Source organism: Equus caballus, chromosome 13 (assembly GCF_041296265.1).
Source record: "Equus caballus isolate H_3958 breed thoroughbred chromosome 13, TB-T2T, whole genome shotgun sequence".
NCBI classification, from domain to species: Eukaryota; Metazoa; Chordata; class Mammalia; order Perissodactyla; family Equidae; genus Equus; species Equus caballus.
The window spans coordinates 52,454,220-52,471,215 of NC_091696.1; the positions used below are offsets into that span (position 1 = coordinate 52,454,220).

Sequence of the window (16,996 nt, forward strand, 5' to 3'; positions counted from 1 at the left end):
GCAGTGTTTTGTGGCTAAATGACACTGTGGAGAGCCCATCTATTCCTTTGAGATCTCACCAAATGAGAGCCACTTGAGCTGTTTTTTAAGTGCACGCTTTAAAAAAAGGGCAGAAACAACAATTATTAGATCAAGTATTAGTATGTATTTATGCACAATAATAAAAACAGATTTACAAGTTGAACTGGAAATTTAAACATAAGAAGTTTAACAGCTTTTGTTTATTATATTAAATAACCAAAACACCTTTTATTCCCAAAATTGGTAAAGAATAAATAATATAATTTACAATATGGTACAAAAAATAATCAGGAAGGACAGGCATTCTGCTTTATACATATTCTGTATATGTATATTTATAATCTATAAAACAAATTCACATCTCAAACAAGCCGAAAACCTTGGATGATATGGCTTAACGATTATTAAAGGAAACAGCAATGAGTTCTGCTGCCCATAAGCTCTAGAGCCAGCCGTCCCGTGACAGAGCGAAGGGCACAGGCTGCCGTAGTGCTTCCAAGACGGCTCACTTAACATGACACAATTACTGCAGGGTCAGGAGAGTTCTGACAGTTGGAAAGGTTTGCTGTGGGTTTCTTTCCTTTTTTTTTCTTAAGACAAAGTGCCCTTTTTTCTTCACAAATGCATCTAATCTCAATGTCTTAAAAAAAAAAAAAAGCAACTGCTGTTTTCCTCCTCCACTTGTTTCCAGTGTCTTTTATTCCATGACTTTTCTTTGCACAGTAAGTGTGGATTCAATGGTGTGATTGAGCTAAAGATGCTATTAAACTGATAGGCCCCCACCAGGAATGAGGCCATGGTACACAATGACAGAGAATGAGCCTCTGAGGCTAAGGACCTGGAGATGTGCGAGAGTGAGCAGATCAACTGATGAAATGTTTTCAAATATTCCCACTCCCTGAGTGAGTACCCTACCTAGAAGATACCAAGAGATGAGAAATATGTCATCACCGACCTTATGTGGAATCATGAACTTCAATTTACCTCTGCAGTCTTCTGGAGAATGGAATGCTCCACACTGGATATTCACAATAAACAACCAAGGCCAAAATACCAACTCTCTGGAGACCAGAGATACTCAATCTTTAAAAAGATGAATCAGCAAAAAATATGCCAGATAACATTAGAGCGGCGACAGAAAGAGGTTTCTGAGAAACTGATCTGATCTTAATCACAACATGCTCAAACGCACAAAGGAAGCTACAGGTGCACACTGGGATTATCACAGCCTTCACTCGGAAGCAGAGGAAGATGCAAGAAATGGGAGGCTTCTCTGCTTGGGTCTCTTGAAAATCTCGGCCTTTAACAGCTGCTTATTTTTATATCTATCTATTCATTTAGGCTGGGAGAAAATGCATTCAGAATTTTAATGCCACAAATGACACCATTCTCCCTTAATGTTGCAAGCAAATGCCTATACCTATCTGGTTGCTTGAAAAGCAACAGAATTTTCTGGAATTGTGTCAGCTTTATTACAGATGAGAAGAGCCAGCCCACTCTCCTCCCTAACCCACCTCCTCACTGGATGACAATGGCCACAGTCAGATGCTCCCAAATGCAGTCAATGTCAGAGACCCAAGAGGGAGGTGCTGCTAAATAGCCTACAGAAGCTCACCCGCATCTCCCATTTTCCTCTTTTCAGATGTCACTGGGTAGCAGTGCCAACCTACCTGCTAGACTGCCGTGGGGTGTCTCCTGATGGACAAGCAGCTCAGGACCCCTACTGTCTCTGGCACAGTGCACACTGCCATTGGGCATTGCTCCCAGCATCAATGTTCTCATGTTACTTGGCATCTCTGGTCCCAGACGGGAGGAATATGAGAAAGCAAGTAGTGGCCTAAACTTGGCCTGGTGTCCTCGCCTACTATAGACCTAAGAAAGCGAGATGCCCAGAGAGAGATCTACTGATCTTGTTTAGCTCAATAAAGTGCTAATTTCAGGAAGCTGATACACTGATCACAAAACACAAGCTAGTTTAAAAATACTCTGGTTCAAACAATGCTGTCTACATCTCTTAATAAAGTGGCACAATGTCCCTTTCTTTCACATCTCCAGAGCTTTGGGACTTTTCTTAAGAGCCCAGAGGAACTACCCACACAAGCCTTTGTTAGTGATGTTTGTGCCTGGAACCGGATCTTAAAGAGGGAAGCAACAGGCGAGAGCTCTGAGAAGCACTTGGGACAAAGGAAGGAAATTAGTGCCCGGAAGCTGACTGTCCTGTTTCCTCCTACGGCTTGGAGTGAATGACCCTGTCTACAGCCTAGAGTGGCTGCAACTGGCTGGTGAGACGACAGGATCAAGAGCGTCCACTCTGCTTATACACGAAAAAGACCTTTTCTCCCCCTTTTCACACTGGCCCTTTTCAGCTCTTCAGTGTGGATAGAGAGAGAAGCCTGTGGAGAGGGCTGCCGTTCCACTGCCCATCGGGGAAGACGAGAGGTGAGCAACAGAACGGTGGTCAGGTCAGGTGAGTTACAGAAGCCAAATGGGTCCTGGCCGCAGGGTGGAGGGTGAGGCGGCAGGCTGGACGTGGCTGGACGGTGACTGTGTGCTGAGCCTCCCGAGACTGAGAAGGCAAAGGAGCCTCATCAGCTCCATTCTGGGCAAAGACTGGACGTCGGAGCATCTGCAGTGGTGACAGTTGGTCATCCAAGGAGGCACAGGGGGCACAGCAGAGAGACGTGCTTTTAGTGCACCCTGACTGCACCCAGATGTGTGACCCCTGCCTGGATCCCCTGAACAAGAGGAGGAGAAACAGGATCATGGGCAAAAGCAGGCGCAAGAGATTATGTCAACCTGTTGGGGCGTACACTGCACCAATGCTGATGACAGAAGAGGGGACTGAACAGAGGAACCTTCCCCACAGAGGCCACCGAGCTCAGACGCCAATCAGCAACACACCAGGACTGCAAAACGCACAGGAAGTCTTATCTGTACTCAAACAAGTGCTTAGGCATCATCCTGGTAGAGAGAACTAACACCTAGAAGCAACCTGCGGATGGACGCAGGAAAGAAACCAGCTAAACTCTGCTCTTCCTCTTCGATGGCTCCTAGTTCTTAAAACACAAGAAAAGCATTTTCCAACATGCTTAACAGGATTTTTTCTAAAAGTCCACACAACCGGCATAAGATGTGATTCTTTTCCCCTTCCTGTTCAGTCAGTCAGAACAAACCTCTAGATGAGGGAGGCACTAGGCAAGGATCCGTATTTCTGGCATGATGGCACTGGGTACACTGTCCTGGGACCCCTCTGCTGCCTGTGATCAGAGTGTCCTCTGAAGTGTCTGCTGTCTCAGGGTGCAGACACCACCAGGCAGAGCCAGGCCATGCCCGGCTGCCCTCCCCTGTCATCACTCTGCAGAGAAAGCAACCAAAGCATGCCGTAGGTTTGGCAGAAAGAAAGCAGCAGTGGCTGGAGCCTCCCGGCAGGGCAGGAGCACAGACCGGGAGATTACAACTCCCCGGCACGGAATGACTCTGGTGAGACACACCTACTCCTTTCTCTCGGAAAGAAAACCCACTGGAATGTCCAACACAACAAGCGAGGCAAGAGCATGGGAGATGTGGTTGCTACGCAGACCCTAACGTGAGACCTCACGAGTGGCAGGGAACTGCTCCAACGCCACAGCAATGTCTGACGTTAGCCCTTCCAGAGAACTTGTCCTCATCTCCTGGGCCACCACTGTCCTCTGCCCTTTGGGACACGGCTTCCTGCTTGTGGTGCACTCTGGGGTGCAGAGGTGCCTCTGTTCAGACCGTCTTTTGGGGGTCCTGGCCTTGACGTATGTTTTCTCTAGTCTGAAGAGGGCTACACCTACCGCGGGTGAGGACCACCAGCCCTGCAGGCCCTCCTCTGCAGCCTCCAGGGTGCCCCGCCACCAGGTGCAGTCACTGGGATAGGTCGCCAACGGGAGGGCCACTTCCACCACCATCAAACAGAACCTCTCGGCGGCTGGGCTCGGCGATGGACAGTTCTTGGGCCAAATCGTTGAACCGAGATATGTAATCAATGCTGTTTTCATTCATCATACACACCAGCTGGGAATCCACGACCTGCAGGACAAAAGACACAAGGGAAGACCACGTCAGGGAGCTGGCCCGCCATTTGGACTGGAAGTGACTGGGTACCACGGCTGGGACCTCTGTGGAAGGCAAATGAACCTGGTGTCTCTCCGGAGTGAAGACTGGAATCTCCCACTGACTGGCCCTATAACGGCTGCCCGGGACCCTGGGGAGAATTTTAGAATCGCCTCTGTCGTTTTGAACACTCACTCTTTTGACAAGTGTGCACGATCGCCTACTGTGAGCCTGGCATAGCTGGTTGCTGGGATCAGAGTGGTGGTTCCCTCCACATGAGGCTCATGGGGACAGAGTCAATAAACAAAGAGGCAAATGGCACACAGTGGAATGCAGAGACGGGGGGCGGTGCCTGAGGGAGATGGAAGTAGAAAAGGGGGATAGAGTTTGCCGTGGGGGTTGGAAGCACCTTGCTGTCAGAAGAAATAGCAAGAGCAAAGGCCCTGAGGTGGGAACAGGCTCCGACTATTCAAGAAACAAGAAAGCTGGTGGATGTGACAGTGAGTAAGGCAAGGAGTGGAAGATATGGAGAGAGAGACTAGAGCGTGCACAGGAGGGCCGCAGATACTAGGGCTTTATTCTGTGGACAAACACATGGAATTTACAGTCTTCAGGATTTACTGTCTGCCTATGTCTGGAGTGGAAGCCTCATGAGGAGGGGGCCTTTGTTTCATTCACTCAGTGCCTACAGCTGTGCCTGGCATTTAGCAGACCCTGAATAAATATTCGTGAATGAATTCCATGATATATGAACAAATGAGCAGCCTTTGGAAAATTCTGAGTAGAGTTATGGCATGAACTGAACCTTAAACTTTTTAGTATGAGAAATTTCAAACAAACTGAAATTTGTTTTCAAAAAGTTGACCAAATAGTGACTGTCTTCCCCCACATATCTGTCACCAGCTTCATCATTATCAATCTGTGGCCAATCTAGTCCCACTTCTCCCACCCGCTCCTCATTCCTGCCACTTCTGTTCAAATCTCACCATCAGATCACTTCAGCACACGTTCCAGATTGTACTTGGAGACAATGAGGCCTCCCTCAGAAACACACTCATGTGTTTAAGTGTAGAGAGTTCTCAGTCAGACTCTTTTGCTAAAAATTTGCTAGTCCTGCAGGTCAATGTGTCTCAGTTACTGGCTGTGGACACAGTAGTTCGTGGACAGCAACCATCTTTGTTCTGTGCTCCTCACCTGCATGTGCAACACGCCACCCAGAGATCTTGTTAAAAATGCAGACCCTGCTGCGCCGGGCCTGGGGGGGCCCACGTCTGCATTTCTAGCGACTCCAAGGTGTTGCCGCAGCTGGTCTCTGGGCCAACCTCTGAATAGCGGGGTCTCAGCGTGTCGTCTCAGGATGTGTGTGCAGAGCCCATTTCTACAGGAGCCGACTGCGTCGACGTCCACACAAACACGGCAGGGGGAGACTGGCTTCTTGCAGGACATTAGAGCCACAAGGTGTTCTCTGAATAAAGGTTCTGTGGCCAAATGGGCACACTGAGGGGAGGGGGATTACTATTCATCTTCTCTGTTTATCTTTGGGTGAGGCTTCCAGTCACATCATGGCTCAGCTCAGAATTCTCCAAAGCTTTCCCATAAGTTCCTCAGGTCTCAAGATGCACGTTCCGATACTGAGAAGCTGAGGAGCCCGTGGCTGTCACACAGACAGCTATGTGAGCTCTGTTTGATCCAGACCTCCCTCAAGCCCCTGATTATAAAAGCCTTGAGGGATACCCAGGAACACTCAACCTCCCCGGGAACCAGGACGTGGGAAATGCTGCTCCAGGCCTTTAACAAAGGACTGAGCCCAGCCGAGTGGCATTCTAGATTTAGAATTCTCTCCTCTGTCTAATCTCTCCTGTTTTATAGCACAAGCACCTGTTACTTTGTGCTTGCGTTACAGTTGAATGTACCCAGCTTCACTCCCTCAACAAGCACTCATCCCTCAAGCCGCACGTGCCCACAGCCACCACTCACATGTGGCATGGAGGCCTGGGTGACTACAAGAGCCGAAACCCTGGCCAAAGAAAAGAGGGGCCTTCGGGTCAATGGATGATGGTCATGAACTGAGCCTTGCCTCCACATCAAGGGTCTGCCATAATGTGACTCCTACTATCATCACCCCGACCATAGGAGGAGCCCACACGGGCATCTGTGCCTTTCTGCAGAACCCACTTCCCCAGCTCAGCTGGGTGGCGGAAACGAGTGAAGACACAGGGAGACACTGCTCGAGGTCCCCTACTGTCAGGTGGTAGCTCTCATGACACAACCACCAACAACCGCCACTTCCTTCTCCACAAATGGCCGCAGTGGATCAGGAAGCCAAAGCAGTGCACAGCAGTGGTGCCTGTCCGAGGCCATGCGCAGGTAAAGCACAGAATGAGATCCAAAGCACGCTCCGGCTGCCTGCAGAGCCCTTGGTCAACCCTGACACCAGGGCTTCCTGGGTTCTGATGCCTTTAGGGCTCAGCTGTTACTTAGTCTGTCATTTGCTGCCACATGAGAACAAATGCTGGCCCAGTGTCACCAGAGCTTCCCTTCTCAGGAGAAGTCAGAGAACTGGATCTGTATGTGCTATCTCCTGATGTTTAAGTCTTGACAAGCTGTTCTTAATAACCAAACATGTCTGCCAGAGAAATCTGGCAACCTCCAGAAGTGGGCCAGCAGTCCAGTCCAGGCGCAAGGTTGTGTGCTTACCTCTGCGACATCGGCCAGGGACCTGGACACAAATGAGTCTCGCGAGTTTCCATCCAGCAGGCTGGGGCCCAGCAGGGAGGTGCCACTGTTGGTCCCGATGGGAGTTGGCAACATCTTCCGGCTCTTCTCTGGGGAGATGAAGCTCGCTGCCAAGAGGAGGAGGAAAATGCTCTGAGACCGGCTTGGTCTGGACCAGTCCAAGGGGAGGATCCTGAGGGCTGGGGTGGCCACGCCAGGCCCCTTCCGGGCACCCACCACACGCTCATGCATGGTGCTGCGGATGGAAGTCCCTATGCTCCACCTGGCTTTTCTCCTGTGGCGAGCCTTGGAGAGTGCCCCGTGCGGCACATGTAAGTGTGCCTAATTCTTCCAGGGGTTCCACAGTGCTCTGCTGTCTGGTCACCACCTCCATATAAGGTGGTTTCCAATTTTTCATGATTTATATTCGACTGTGCAGATGTCTGCACTGTTCTATGTGACGTCTCTCACAGGAAATACCCATCAAGCGCTGGCTTCCCCGCACCACCCAGACCAGAGCCCCCATCGTTCTGGGCTGTAGAGTGTGGCACCAACACACAAGGCTAACTGGGCTCGTCATGTGTATAGCACACCCGCCTCTGGGGCAGCCAGTGCCAATGACCACGTGCCAGCTACTCTCTCAAAATGCAGAGCACATGGATCCCAGATGTGCCACAGGAGCTCCTCCTACACAGAAAATGGAGGCCTAACAACCCCTGGGTCTTTCCCTAACACCCCCTTCCTGCCACATGAACACCTGGTGCCCAATGAGGATGAACACATCCTGTGAATGTTCCAATTTGGTCCAACATGCCATAGGACAGTGGGAACATCCACTGCAGAATACTGAGAACAGGGAGAGCGGAGCTAAGAGCACAGAGAACCAATTCCTTCTACCCTGTCCCCAGCAGCAGGGCCTAGCGGGGTTGGGTCAGGATACTGGGGAGACTGGAGAGGATGCGGGGGGCCGTGCGGGGAGGTGGGTGCGGGGGGCCGTGCGGGGAGGTGGGCGCGGGGGGGCCGTGCGGGGAGGTGGGTGCGGGGGGCCGTGTGGGGAGGTGGGCACGGGGGGGCCGTGTGGGGAGGTGGATGCGGGGGGCCGTGTGGGGAGGTGGATGCGGGGGGCCATGTGGGGAGGTGGGCGCGGGGGGGGGGCCGTGTGGGGAGGTGGATGCGGGGGGCTGTGTGGGGAGGTGGATGCGGGGGGCCGTGTGGGGAGGTGGGCGCGGGGGGGGGGGCTGCACACTAGGGATCTGGGCATTTTTCCATGTTAGTGATGCAGAAAAAAATAAACCCTGAAAAAGCTAGCAAATAGTTCTCGTGGGAGTTCTGCTGAGGAGCACGGAGAATCCAGACTCCAGCCACCAAAGGTGATGCTGTGGAGCCCTGCTCATCCCCTGCTCCTCTGAGATGAGGAGCCGGGTGCCCTCCAGATACGCACCAAACAAGCTGCTGAGCGACGAGTCCGTGGGGTCACTGGGGCACCACTGGGGGTCGTGGGTGGGGGAGGCAATCCAGTCTGGCTGGGGGCTGCTGGACGGGGAGGGAAGACTCTTGGAACTGTCACTGCCATTCAGTTTTGCTGGAGAAAGAGGGACTCCTTCACCTGTCAACCAAAACCCTGTGTCAGAGACACCATGTGGGGCGAATGGCAACCCACTTCCCCAACCTGCCACCCAGAAGGCACTGGGGCAGTGGGCTGGCATGGCTGTGCGCACTGAACCTGGGAGACCCTGGACCCTGCTGGGGCCCCCAAAGAGGGTGAACAGTGCTGGTCTACGGAGGGGACTTCCCAAGCAAGGACATGCACATCTTGGCAAATAACCATGACTGACGGAGCAGCCATCACTGACGGAGCCAGGCCTGGTGCTGAGCGCCTCACCTAAACCCCTCACACAGCAGACAACAGCCCTGGGAGGTGCACGCTAGTGCCAGGCCACTGCTCAGGAAAGTAAGGCTCAAACAAGTCAGTGACCTGCCCACGGCCATGTCTGTCAGGCTGTGAACTCAGCTCTGTCTGAATCCATGGCCTGAATCACACTAGTGAGCACCAACTGTGCCACTGCTTCCACCACACTGTCCCAAGAGCTGGTGGAGCCAATACCCCATAGGTACCAGCCCAACCCTCTCCAAGAACCCGCAAAACCTGTGGCATCCACCCAGATCCAGAACCAACAAGGAAAATGCCCCATCTGATCCCTGGGCTGGATAGGTCCTGCGGGCCCGTGCTCTGTCTGTCTCTCGGGGCCAGGAGAAGCCCCAGCACCATGAACAGCCGCAGGTCCTGTCTGACCTCATCCACCTGCGCTGCCCCTGCCGAGGCCGGGCAGCACCACGTAGGTGGCAGACACTCCATATGCAACAATGAGAGCTGAACGGAACACTCCCAACAAGGCTGGCAAATATTCAGGCCCCCAAGAGGAAGTCTGGATCGCCCCTCCTGATGGGGAACTGACTCCAGGACGGGTGTGCAGGGGCATCCTCTTCCTTACCATACTGGCCAGAGCTGATGGCAATCTCGATGATGGAGTCACTGATCTGCGTGGCAGGCTCCCCCTGCGAGAGCACGTCCTCGGGCGGGCCAGGCAGGGAAATGTCCAGCAGAGCAGAGACGTTGGGCGGAGAGAGCCGGGTGCTGGAGCCCTCCGATGAGGGCAGAGGTGTGGAGAGCCCGTTGTGGAGAGGAGGCTTGGACAGCTCAGATAAGGAGAGAACAGGCGAACCCTGGTGGGAGACAGGTATTGTTGAGAGACAACAGATCAATCGGTACAAAGCAATGAAAAATCAGCCTCAGCTCGAGGAGGCAGTGACCAAGTGATGGCAAGTCAACAGAGAGGTGATGGCCCCAGCAGGCACCTCATCCATCTCAGTAAGAAACACACTCAGGGAATTTACTTCTGAAAGTGCTCCAGGGATGGGAGAGTTGGAAGGCCAGACCAGGGTGGCCTAGATCTGCTTCCACTGCCGGCAGGACACATGGTAACACCCGGGCGGAGGGTGAGTGCCAGGGAGCTCTACCAGCTGACGACCTCCACCCCCTTGGCCCAGAAAACTTAGTCCTTCCAGAACTGCGTCTGAATCAGCTAGCCTTGCAGACAGGGGAGGAAGGCGTGAGATGGGAGACGAATGCTCCTCCATCTAGGCAAGGTGGGTAGAAGGACAGAGTTGCTGGGCATCAAAGCTGTCCATGTGTTCCTGCCACGTATGAGGCTGGCCAGCAGGACTGTGAGGGTGCTAACTGGCATTGGAGAGGGTCCTGGGGCAGCTACTTGCTCAGCAGCCAACAGAACCATACCTGGAAACCGTCCGTCACCGGCTCCTGCTCAGGCCTTGAGGCGACACTGATGAATGGGTCGCTCGTGCCCTATAAGAACACCAGGAATGCCGGTGAGCCCCTATACACCACGCGCCAGAACTCTGCCCAAGCGCTCGCCAGCCACTGAACTCCCAAGAGAAGAGTTGCTCTGCCCCACTGGCCTCCTACCAGCCAGAGGCCCAGGAGACCATCGCGGTCTAGGCTGGAAACTCTCCCTGTGAGCACAAGAAACTTCACTGCTTTCAGAGTGTGGGCCACTGGGCCCCGCACTTCAGACCCCTTGTCAATTGAGAGCCAGCACAAGTGCCGGCAAGAGGCCTACTGTGCCATCCTCAGGCAGCACTGAGCGTGGAGCCAGAGAAAGACACCGGAGTGAGGGAGAGTGGAGACGAGCACGGCCAGGGAGCCACCGGTGTGCAGTCGGCTGACGTGGTTAAAGCCCTTCTCAGACAAAGCTCCATCTGCCAAAAGACAGATCTCCGCACCTGACTTAGTTCAGGATTTGGGATTCTCCACTGTCACACAGCAAACCTGTCCCCGCTCTGCCTCCTTCTGTGGTCTTCCCTCTGGACCACATGGCACTCGCTAATACCACAGCCCCCTGGTTCAGTGACTCTCCTTGGGCCCCTTAGGACCTTTCCTTCCTGAGGCAGAACTGGAGTCAAGCAAGACCTCAGCCCCCTGGCCTTGGCTCCCAGCCCTCTGGAGGGTGAGTGATCTGTCCCAGAAGCTGATGGGGACTCGGGGAAGCCCTTCTAAACACACTCACCCGCACGGCGGGGAGGGGGTCTCCATTGGGGTGGGTTCCAGTGGAGTCCCGCCCCGAGGCAGCAGCTGTGACTTCATCTGCAGACAGTGGAGAGATGCCAGGCAGACCCTCGGCATCCAGGACAGGCAGGGGGCTCCCAGGGATGATGCCGGCACTCTGAGCTGCTAAGTCGATAGCACCTGGCAAAGGAAACAACATTCCAAACCTGAGCTCTGCTGGGGTCCCGAAACCTGCCCCAGAGGGCTCATGGGCACAGCCTTAGGAACTGCCACCACGCCGGTCACAGAAACTTACTGGCCAGGTGGCCTGTAGCCTGGGGTGGAAGGACCTTGGGCACGATTGGCCGAGACAGAGCTGCTTTGGTCAGGGAGGACTGGATGGGCCGGAACGAGCCTCTCCCTGGGAGGAAAAGAGCAGAAGCAGATGCATCGACCCCATTCGCCCGTGCCCTCCCACCAAACAAAGGGGCTGCAGGATCCCTTCACAGCCGCAGTCGGGATCACAGAAGCTGAGGCAAGTCAGACACCACTAAACATCCCAGACACTTGCTAACTTGGGGAAATCAGAGGTCAAACAGGCCCAGGAAGGGGAGAAAGCTCTGATACCCGTGACTGCAACACCACTGCGCTGCCTGGGGGCTGCTGAAAGGCTGCGTTCACCACTGTCATCCTGTGGGAATGGCCCTTTAAGGGTGACAAGCACTTGAGCTGAGCTACAGGCTCGTCTCGGCGGTCAGAGCAAGAATCTTGGACCAAAGGGCCAGCCCAGTGGTGCAGCGGTTAAGTTCGCATGGTCCGCTTCTCAGCGGCCCAGGGTTCACCAGTTCGGATCGCAGGTACAGTCAGGCACTGCTTGGCAAAACCCATGCTGTGGCAGGCGTCCCATATATAGAGTAGAGGAAGATGGGTATGGATGTTAGCTCAGGACCAGTCCTCCTCGGCAAAAAGAGGAGGATTGGCAGCAGTTAGCTCAGGGTTAATCTTCCTCAAAAAAAAAAATAAATAAATAAAAAAATCTTGGACCAAGATTCTGTCTCTGCAATGTGGCTTTTTCCTACTAGGCTTTCTACAGCTGAAAAGTAAGCATGAGGGCTGGCCAGGGGCGCAGCGGTTAAGCTCACGCACTCCGTTCCAGCAGCCATGGGGTTTGCAGATTCAGATCCCAGGCACAGACCTAGCATCATTCATCAAGCCACGCTGTGGCAGCATCCCACATAAAATAGAGGAAGACTGGCACAGATGTTAGCTCAGTGACAATCTTCCTCACAAAAAAAATAAATAGAAAAATAGGTATGAGAAAAAGCAATCGACAGCTGTATGGATCTTTCAATAAGTAAATCTGAAATGTGAAAATCAAGACTGATTTGAAAGATAGGTGATGGAGCATGTCTTTCACTCAACAACTCTCACCATATAAGCAAATTCACTGCAAAGAGCCACAGCCCTCCTGAACTTATAAACTTCCGAAAGCATGAGCTGGATGTCCCAAGATCATGTCTATTCTGTAAAACGCCTGACCACACATCACAGATAGATGCTTCCCTAAGTTGAACGCAGCAAAGCATCCATGCAGAGCCGCCTGAGCCCACCTCTGCAGGAAGCTGCCTGCACACCACCTGTCAGAGGCCCACGCCCACTCGCCCCGCGGCCGGGGCCCAGCACAGGGGCACACAGTGTTTGTTGACAGAATGGACAAAGGAATGCTTGAAATGTCACTCAGAGAGCTGTGGACTCCAACACCTGTCATTCTCAAAGACGAGGCCAAATGCAGGTAGGAGAGAAAGGCTACTCCGAGAAGCCTCCAGTGCTTACCAGTTACGGAGGAATTCGACAGGATGGAGAAGGAGCAGACATTATGGGACTGGTTTTCAGACGGTCTAGGAAGCAGTGTTCTCTGTGGAGGGAAAATTGGCAAGAATCAGGTGATGAAAAGACTCCAACACCAAAAATCACTCAGGAAACAAGTGCTAGGTTGTAAAGGAATATTCCAGATAAGGGGAGCTGAGTGTGACCAGATGGGGGTTCTGGTTCTAGAGCTGATGAAACAAGGGCACTGGGGACAATCTGAGGCAGCCATGTCTTGTGGCCCCCAAGGCCCTGAACACTGGGTCCTCTCTGAGAAGACCGAGAGGATCACACCTTCCCCAGGGAAGACTGGAGGAATGTCAGAATGATCCACCATTAGTCCAGAACATTCTTCCAAATGTGGCTGGAATGCAATTAGTCATAGGAATCTGTTTATAACCACTGGATGTGACTGTTAGGAGAGATACCCCCTTACTCCGGGCCTTCTCACATTTGGGGTAAAGAAAATAAAGCTGCTGCTTGTAACACAGACAGGCTAAAGGCACGAGGCGCCCCATCCCATGCCATCCCATGGTCCCAGTGCGCAGGCCTCCGTGTTTATCTGCCCAGGGCTCCTGTGTCTGAGTAGGTGAGGTCCAGTGTGACGACTACAGCACAGTACATCAATCGCATTAATTGCTGAAAATGTCCGTCGTTGAGATGAAACATTCACAGAAAGTATCTGTCAACCCAAAAGTGTCACGAGGCATTTCTGGCTCTGGGTGCGCTGCCGTGTTCTCTGCTAAGGCAGGAAGGACATCTTCGTGCCCCTCAGAGGTGTCCCAAGGTGCCAGCACAGAGCACAGAGGAGGTACTTCTGGGGGTCACAAACTCGAGAGGAGGGCCATCAGGTAAGCAGGTGAGCCGTTAACAAGGCGAGGAGCTGCGGACTTTCTGTGCCAGCTCTGCTCCAAGCACACACTTTCTGACAGGGCCAGGTGGGAAAGAGTTTAGGCTTTGGGGCCATTGGTCTCTGTCGCAGCCACTCAACTCCACCCCGTGCTGTGAAAGCAGCCGTGGACAGCAGGGAAATAATCACCATGGCCGTGTGCCAATGAAACTTTTTATGGAAACAGTAAATTTAAAAGACCACGTATTGTAGGATTCCATTTGTGTGAAATTCCCAGAACAGGCAAATCCACAGAGACAGACAGTGGATGAACGGGGGCCAAAGGCTGGGGGAGGTGGTAAGGCAGGTGATGGGTTTTGGGAGCGAGGAAAATGTTCTGGGATTAGACGGTGGTGTTGGCTGCACAAGCCTGTGACTACGCTAAAAACCACTGACGTGTACACTTCAAATGGGTGAGCCTCATGGTATGGGAATTACATCGCAAAAAAGCTGGTAAAAAACAAAACAAAACACAACTGGCAGGCCACGTCGGTGACCTGGTTTGCGACCCTGGACCAAAAAGCCACGGAGCTCCCACTGAGTCAGGGAGCGTTTCCCACTTCTAAGGGGGAGGATTAACGCCCTTCCCCAGGTACTGAGATTAAACACTTTAACACTAAGTTAGTCTGCACAACAAACACTTGGGATTTAGGATACATCTTCCTTCCTAAGACCTGTCTGCAAGCCCTCGTGTCTAAATAAATTAATCTCAAGAGAGGAAGAGATTTCTAAGACTTTAACAAAAGGAGATTTATGCATTAATCGAAAAACAATACACATTCATATATTCCTAAGCCCACAGTCATTTCAGAATTCCAGCTTCACCCCTCTTATCTTTTCTATGCCAAATAAAAATGCCCCCTTTCCCGTGTGCCTCTCGCTCCCTGGATCTCCCCTCTGGTCTGCAGAAGGCATCTGCGGGTCCTCTCTGCGTTCATTATGGGCTCAGGAAAGGTCTGGCCTCTGGCCAATCCACAGACCTCGCCAACTGCTTCACTGACTACATATTTATAAATAGATGTTCTAAGAGTCCTCAAATATATCCCAATCTGGGACATTCCTGGGACTTGAATCCCCAGAACTTTGTCTTTTTTGCAAGCAGTTTTCATGTTGTACAAAGATTATCTTTGTTTTTAGGTACTGTTAGGGCCGCTATCATTGCCTTATTTATCCTAGTCATAAGAAGGAAGGAAGGGGCAGGGGTTCCCCATTTCATGTGAAAACGTGAGACATGAGACACAACCAGCTGGGACAGTAGGAGCTGGGCGAGGCCTGCCCTCGAGGCCAAGCACATGCAGACTTGAATGGGGCTCCTGACCTGGACCACCAACGGTTTCCGCAGGTGCCGGTTCCTCAACTTTCTGGGCTTTGGCAAGAAGAAATCCGACTGCATCTGTAGGAAAACAGCGCCCGACCCCTGAGAGTGTTTTCTCACAAACACAGGGTTGCTCCCGGCTAGCAGGGGCAGTGTGGTCCCCGCACTTACGCTGATGGAGTTCAGATGCTGACGGAAAGTCAATTCTGTTTCTTTACTGGGAGAGAAGAGCTTCCCGTGTCGGCTGTTGGGTGGCAGAGTTGTTGGGACAGCAAAAAGGCCGCCATCTGAGTCACTGCTTCCTGTACTGGAGGGACCGGCCACCAAGAGGGGTCTTGGAGGGTTTCTCAAACCTAGACAAGGAGAAGGGAGAGTGAACTCAACTACACTCACCCAGCAACACCTCCTGTAAGAACCGAGTTCTGCCTGGAGGAAAATCAGAAAGGAATTCTGGACAGCCTATTCAGTTTCCTTTAAAGGAATTTCCTATATCTTAGTCCCATAAAAATCTGCTTTTCTATCTTTCTCCCTGAAATCTAGTTTCTACTATGACCAGATCATAGCTCTTCCTCATCGTATAAAGGCACTTTACCACTTTGATCCTCAGCGGGAAGGGCACATACACCTTCAAAGAGCTAGAAGAACCTTCCAGACATCATCAGAGGTCAGCAAACTTTGTCTATAGAGGGCCACAGAATAAATGTCCGCTTTGTGGGCCTTACAATCTGCTGAACTCAGCTCTGCAGCTGTAGCACAAAAGCAGCCAGGAACACATGAACCAACGAGCACAGCTACGTGCCAATAAAACTTTATTTACAAGCAGGCTATGGGCCGTAGCTTGCTGATCCCTGGCCCAAATCTCTAGTTGTACAGACAACAGACTCAGACATAGAGGGACAGAAAAGATTTATTCAGGAACTGCGATTTTGGGACTCTGCTAGCTGTTTTCATTATTGTAGGTGCTGCTGCAAAGCACCCTCAGTTCATGGTAGGAAAAGGTCCCTTCTCCCTATTTGCAAATCTGTGAGATTAAAGTGACAAGGAGTGTGGAGACCAGGTCTTCTAAGCACTAGTTTGGATCCCAGCACTGCAGGTGCAATGGACTAGAAGCATCCTCGACTCAGAAAGAGGATGGCTATCAAAGTATACAGAGTAAAACAGAGTTTTAAAAACAGAGTGGAAAGCAGGAAAAGACTATACGATCTACCAGCTAGCCACTGGGAAATGAGTAACGGATGTGCCTTTAGGGGTAAGGACAATGATTCAGTTTGCTGCTGCGCTCTTCAGGAGCCACAGCAAGGAGACAGCATAAAGGTGGGGAGCAAAACCAAAGATAGGATCTGCAGGAGGTGGGAGCCTGACAGCACAGCAGCCTCAGCTTTCTCAACGGCCACACCAAGTACTCTCAGGAAACGGATCTGCAAGCATTTAACAGGCAGGCTACTTACAACGTGGAAAGTTAGAGAAAACATGGCTAGTGACATTCTCTGAATCGTCTGCACACCAGGACACTGGTCTGTTCAGCCAAAACGTGACTGCAGGTTTTAGGGCAGCGTCTCGCTCAGAGGACAGCAGAGGCGGGATGCCTCTTGAATGACACCCCAGTCATCACTGCAGACACCCTGGCCAGCGTGGGACACTCAAGACATCCAGGATGGCCGCAGTTCTGCGGCGAGGACACCCGCCTATGCGGGCCATTTCAGCGCCCTCTGAGCCTGGGGTGGAGGCCTTCAGGGCACATGACACAAGGACGCACCAGTCCTCAGGCCCTGCCGCCCCACCTCTCATCAGGTCAGTCTCAGGAAGAGCTGCAGGACCTTGCTGGGTGCAGGAAAGAGCCAGGCTCGGATGCATCCAGGGTGGACTCACACCAGGGGCATACAGGGCAGGGCCCCAGAACGCATGCGCGTTTCTTATTCCACCTTTAAAATTTATGCAGAATTCATGATTCTAGTCGTGACGATGTTATGTTAAAATACTACACAAGTAAAGTTGATACTTCAGGGTCATGTTTACCCTGGGGTTTGACATACCAAGTGACCCAGTGGAG

General features: G+C 52.2%; 1 protein-coding gene across 3 annotated transcripts in view; it reads right to left on the minus strand.

The window, feature by feature from the left end:
* Window positions 1-125: 125 nt before the first annotated feature.
* The window catches only part of CRAMP1 (cramped chromatin regulator homolog 1), a 64,550-nt gene continuing 47,679 nt past the window's right edge, over window positions 126-16,996 (minus strand). For all 3 annotated transcript variants that reach the window (XM_023616638.2, XM_014730258.3, XM_023616636.2), the window contains exons 12-21: window positions 15,118-15,299; window positions 14,950-15,024; window positions 12,710-12,791; window positions 11,193-11,297; window positions 10,899-11,077; window positions 10,109-10,177; window positions 9,306-9,537; window positions 8,255-8,419; window positions 6,796-6,941; window positions 126-4,074 (exon numbers count right to left, since the gene is read on the minus strand). In XM_023616638.2, the coding sequence (XP_023472406.2) occupies window positions 3,910-4,074; window positions 6,796-6,941; window positions 8,255-8,419; window positions 9,306-9,537; window positions 10,109-10,177; window positions 10,899-11,077; window positions 11,193-11,297; window positions 12,710-12,791; window positions 14,950-15,024; window positions 15,118-15,299 (1,400 nt within the window). In that variant the 3' untranslated portion in view covers window positions 126-3,909. The remainder of the gene's footprint in view (window positions 4,075-6,795; window positions 6,942-8,254; window positions 8,420-9,305; window positions 9,538-10,108; window positions 10,178-10,898; window positions 11,078-11,192; window positions 11,298-12,709; window positions 12,792-14,949; window positions 15,025-15,117; window positions 15,300-16,996) is intronic.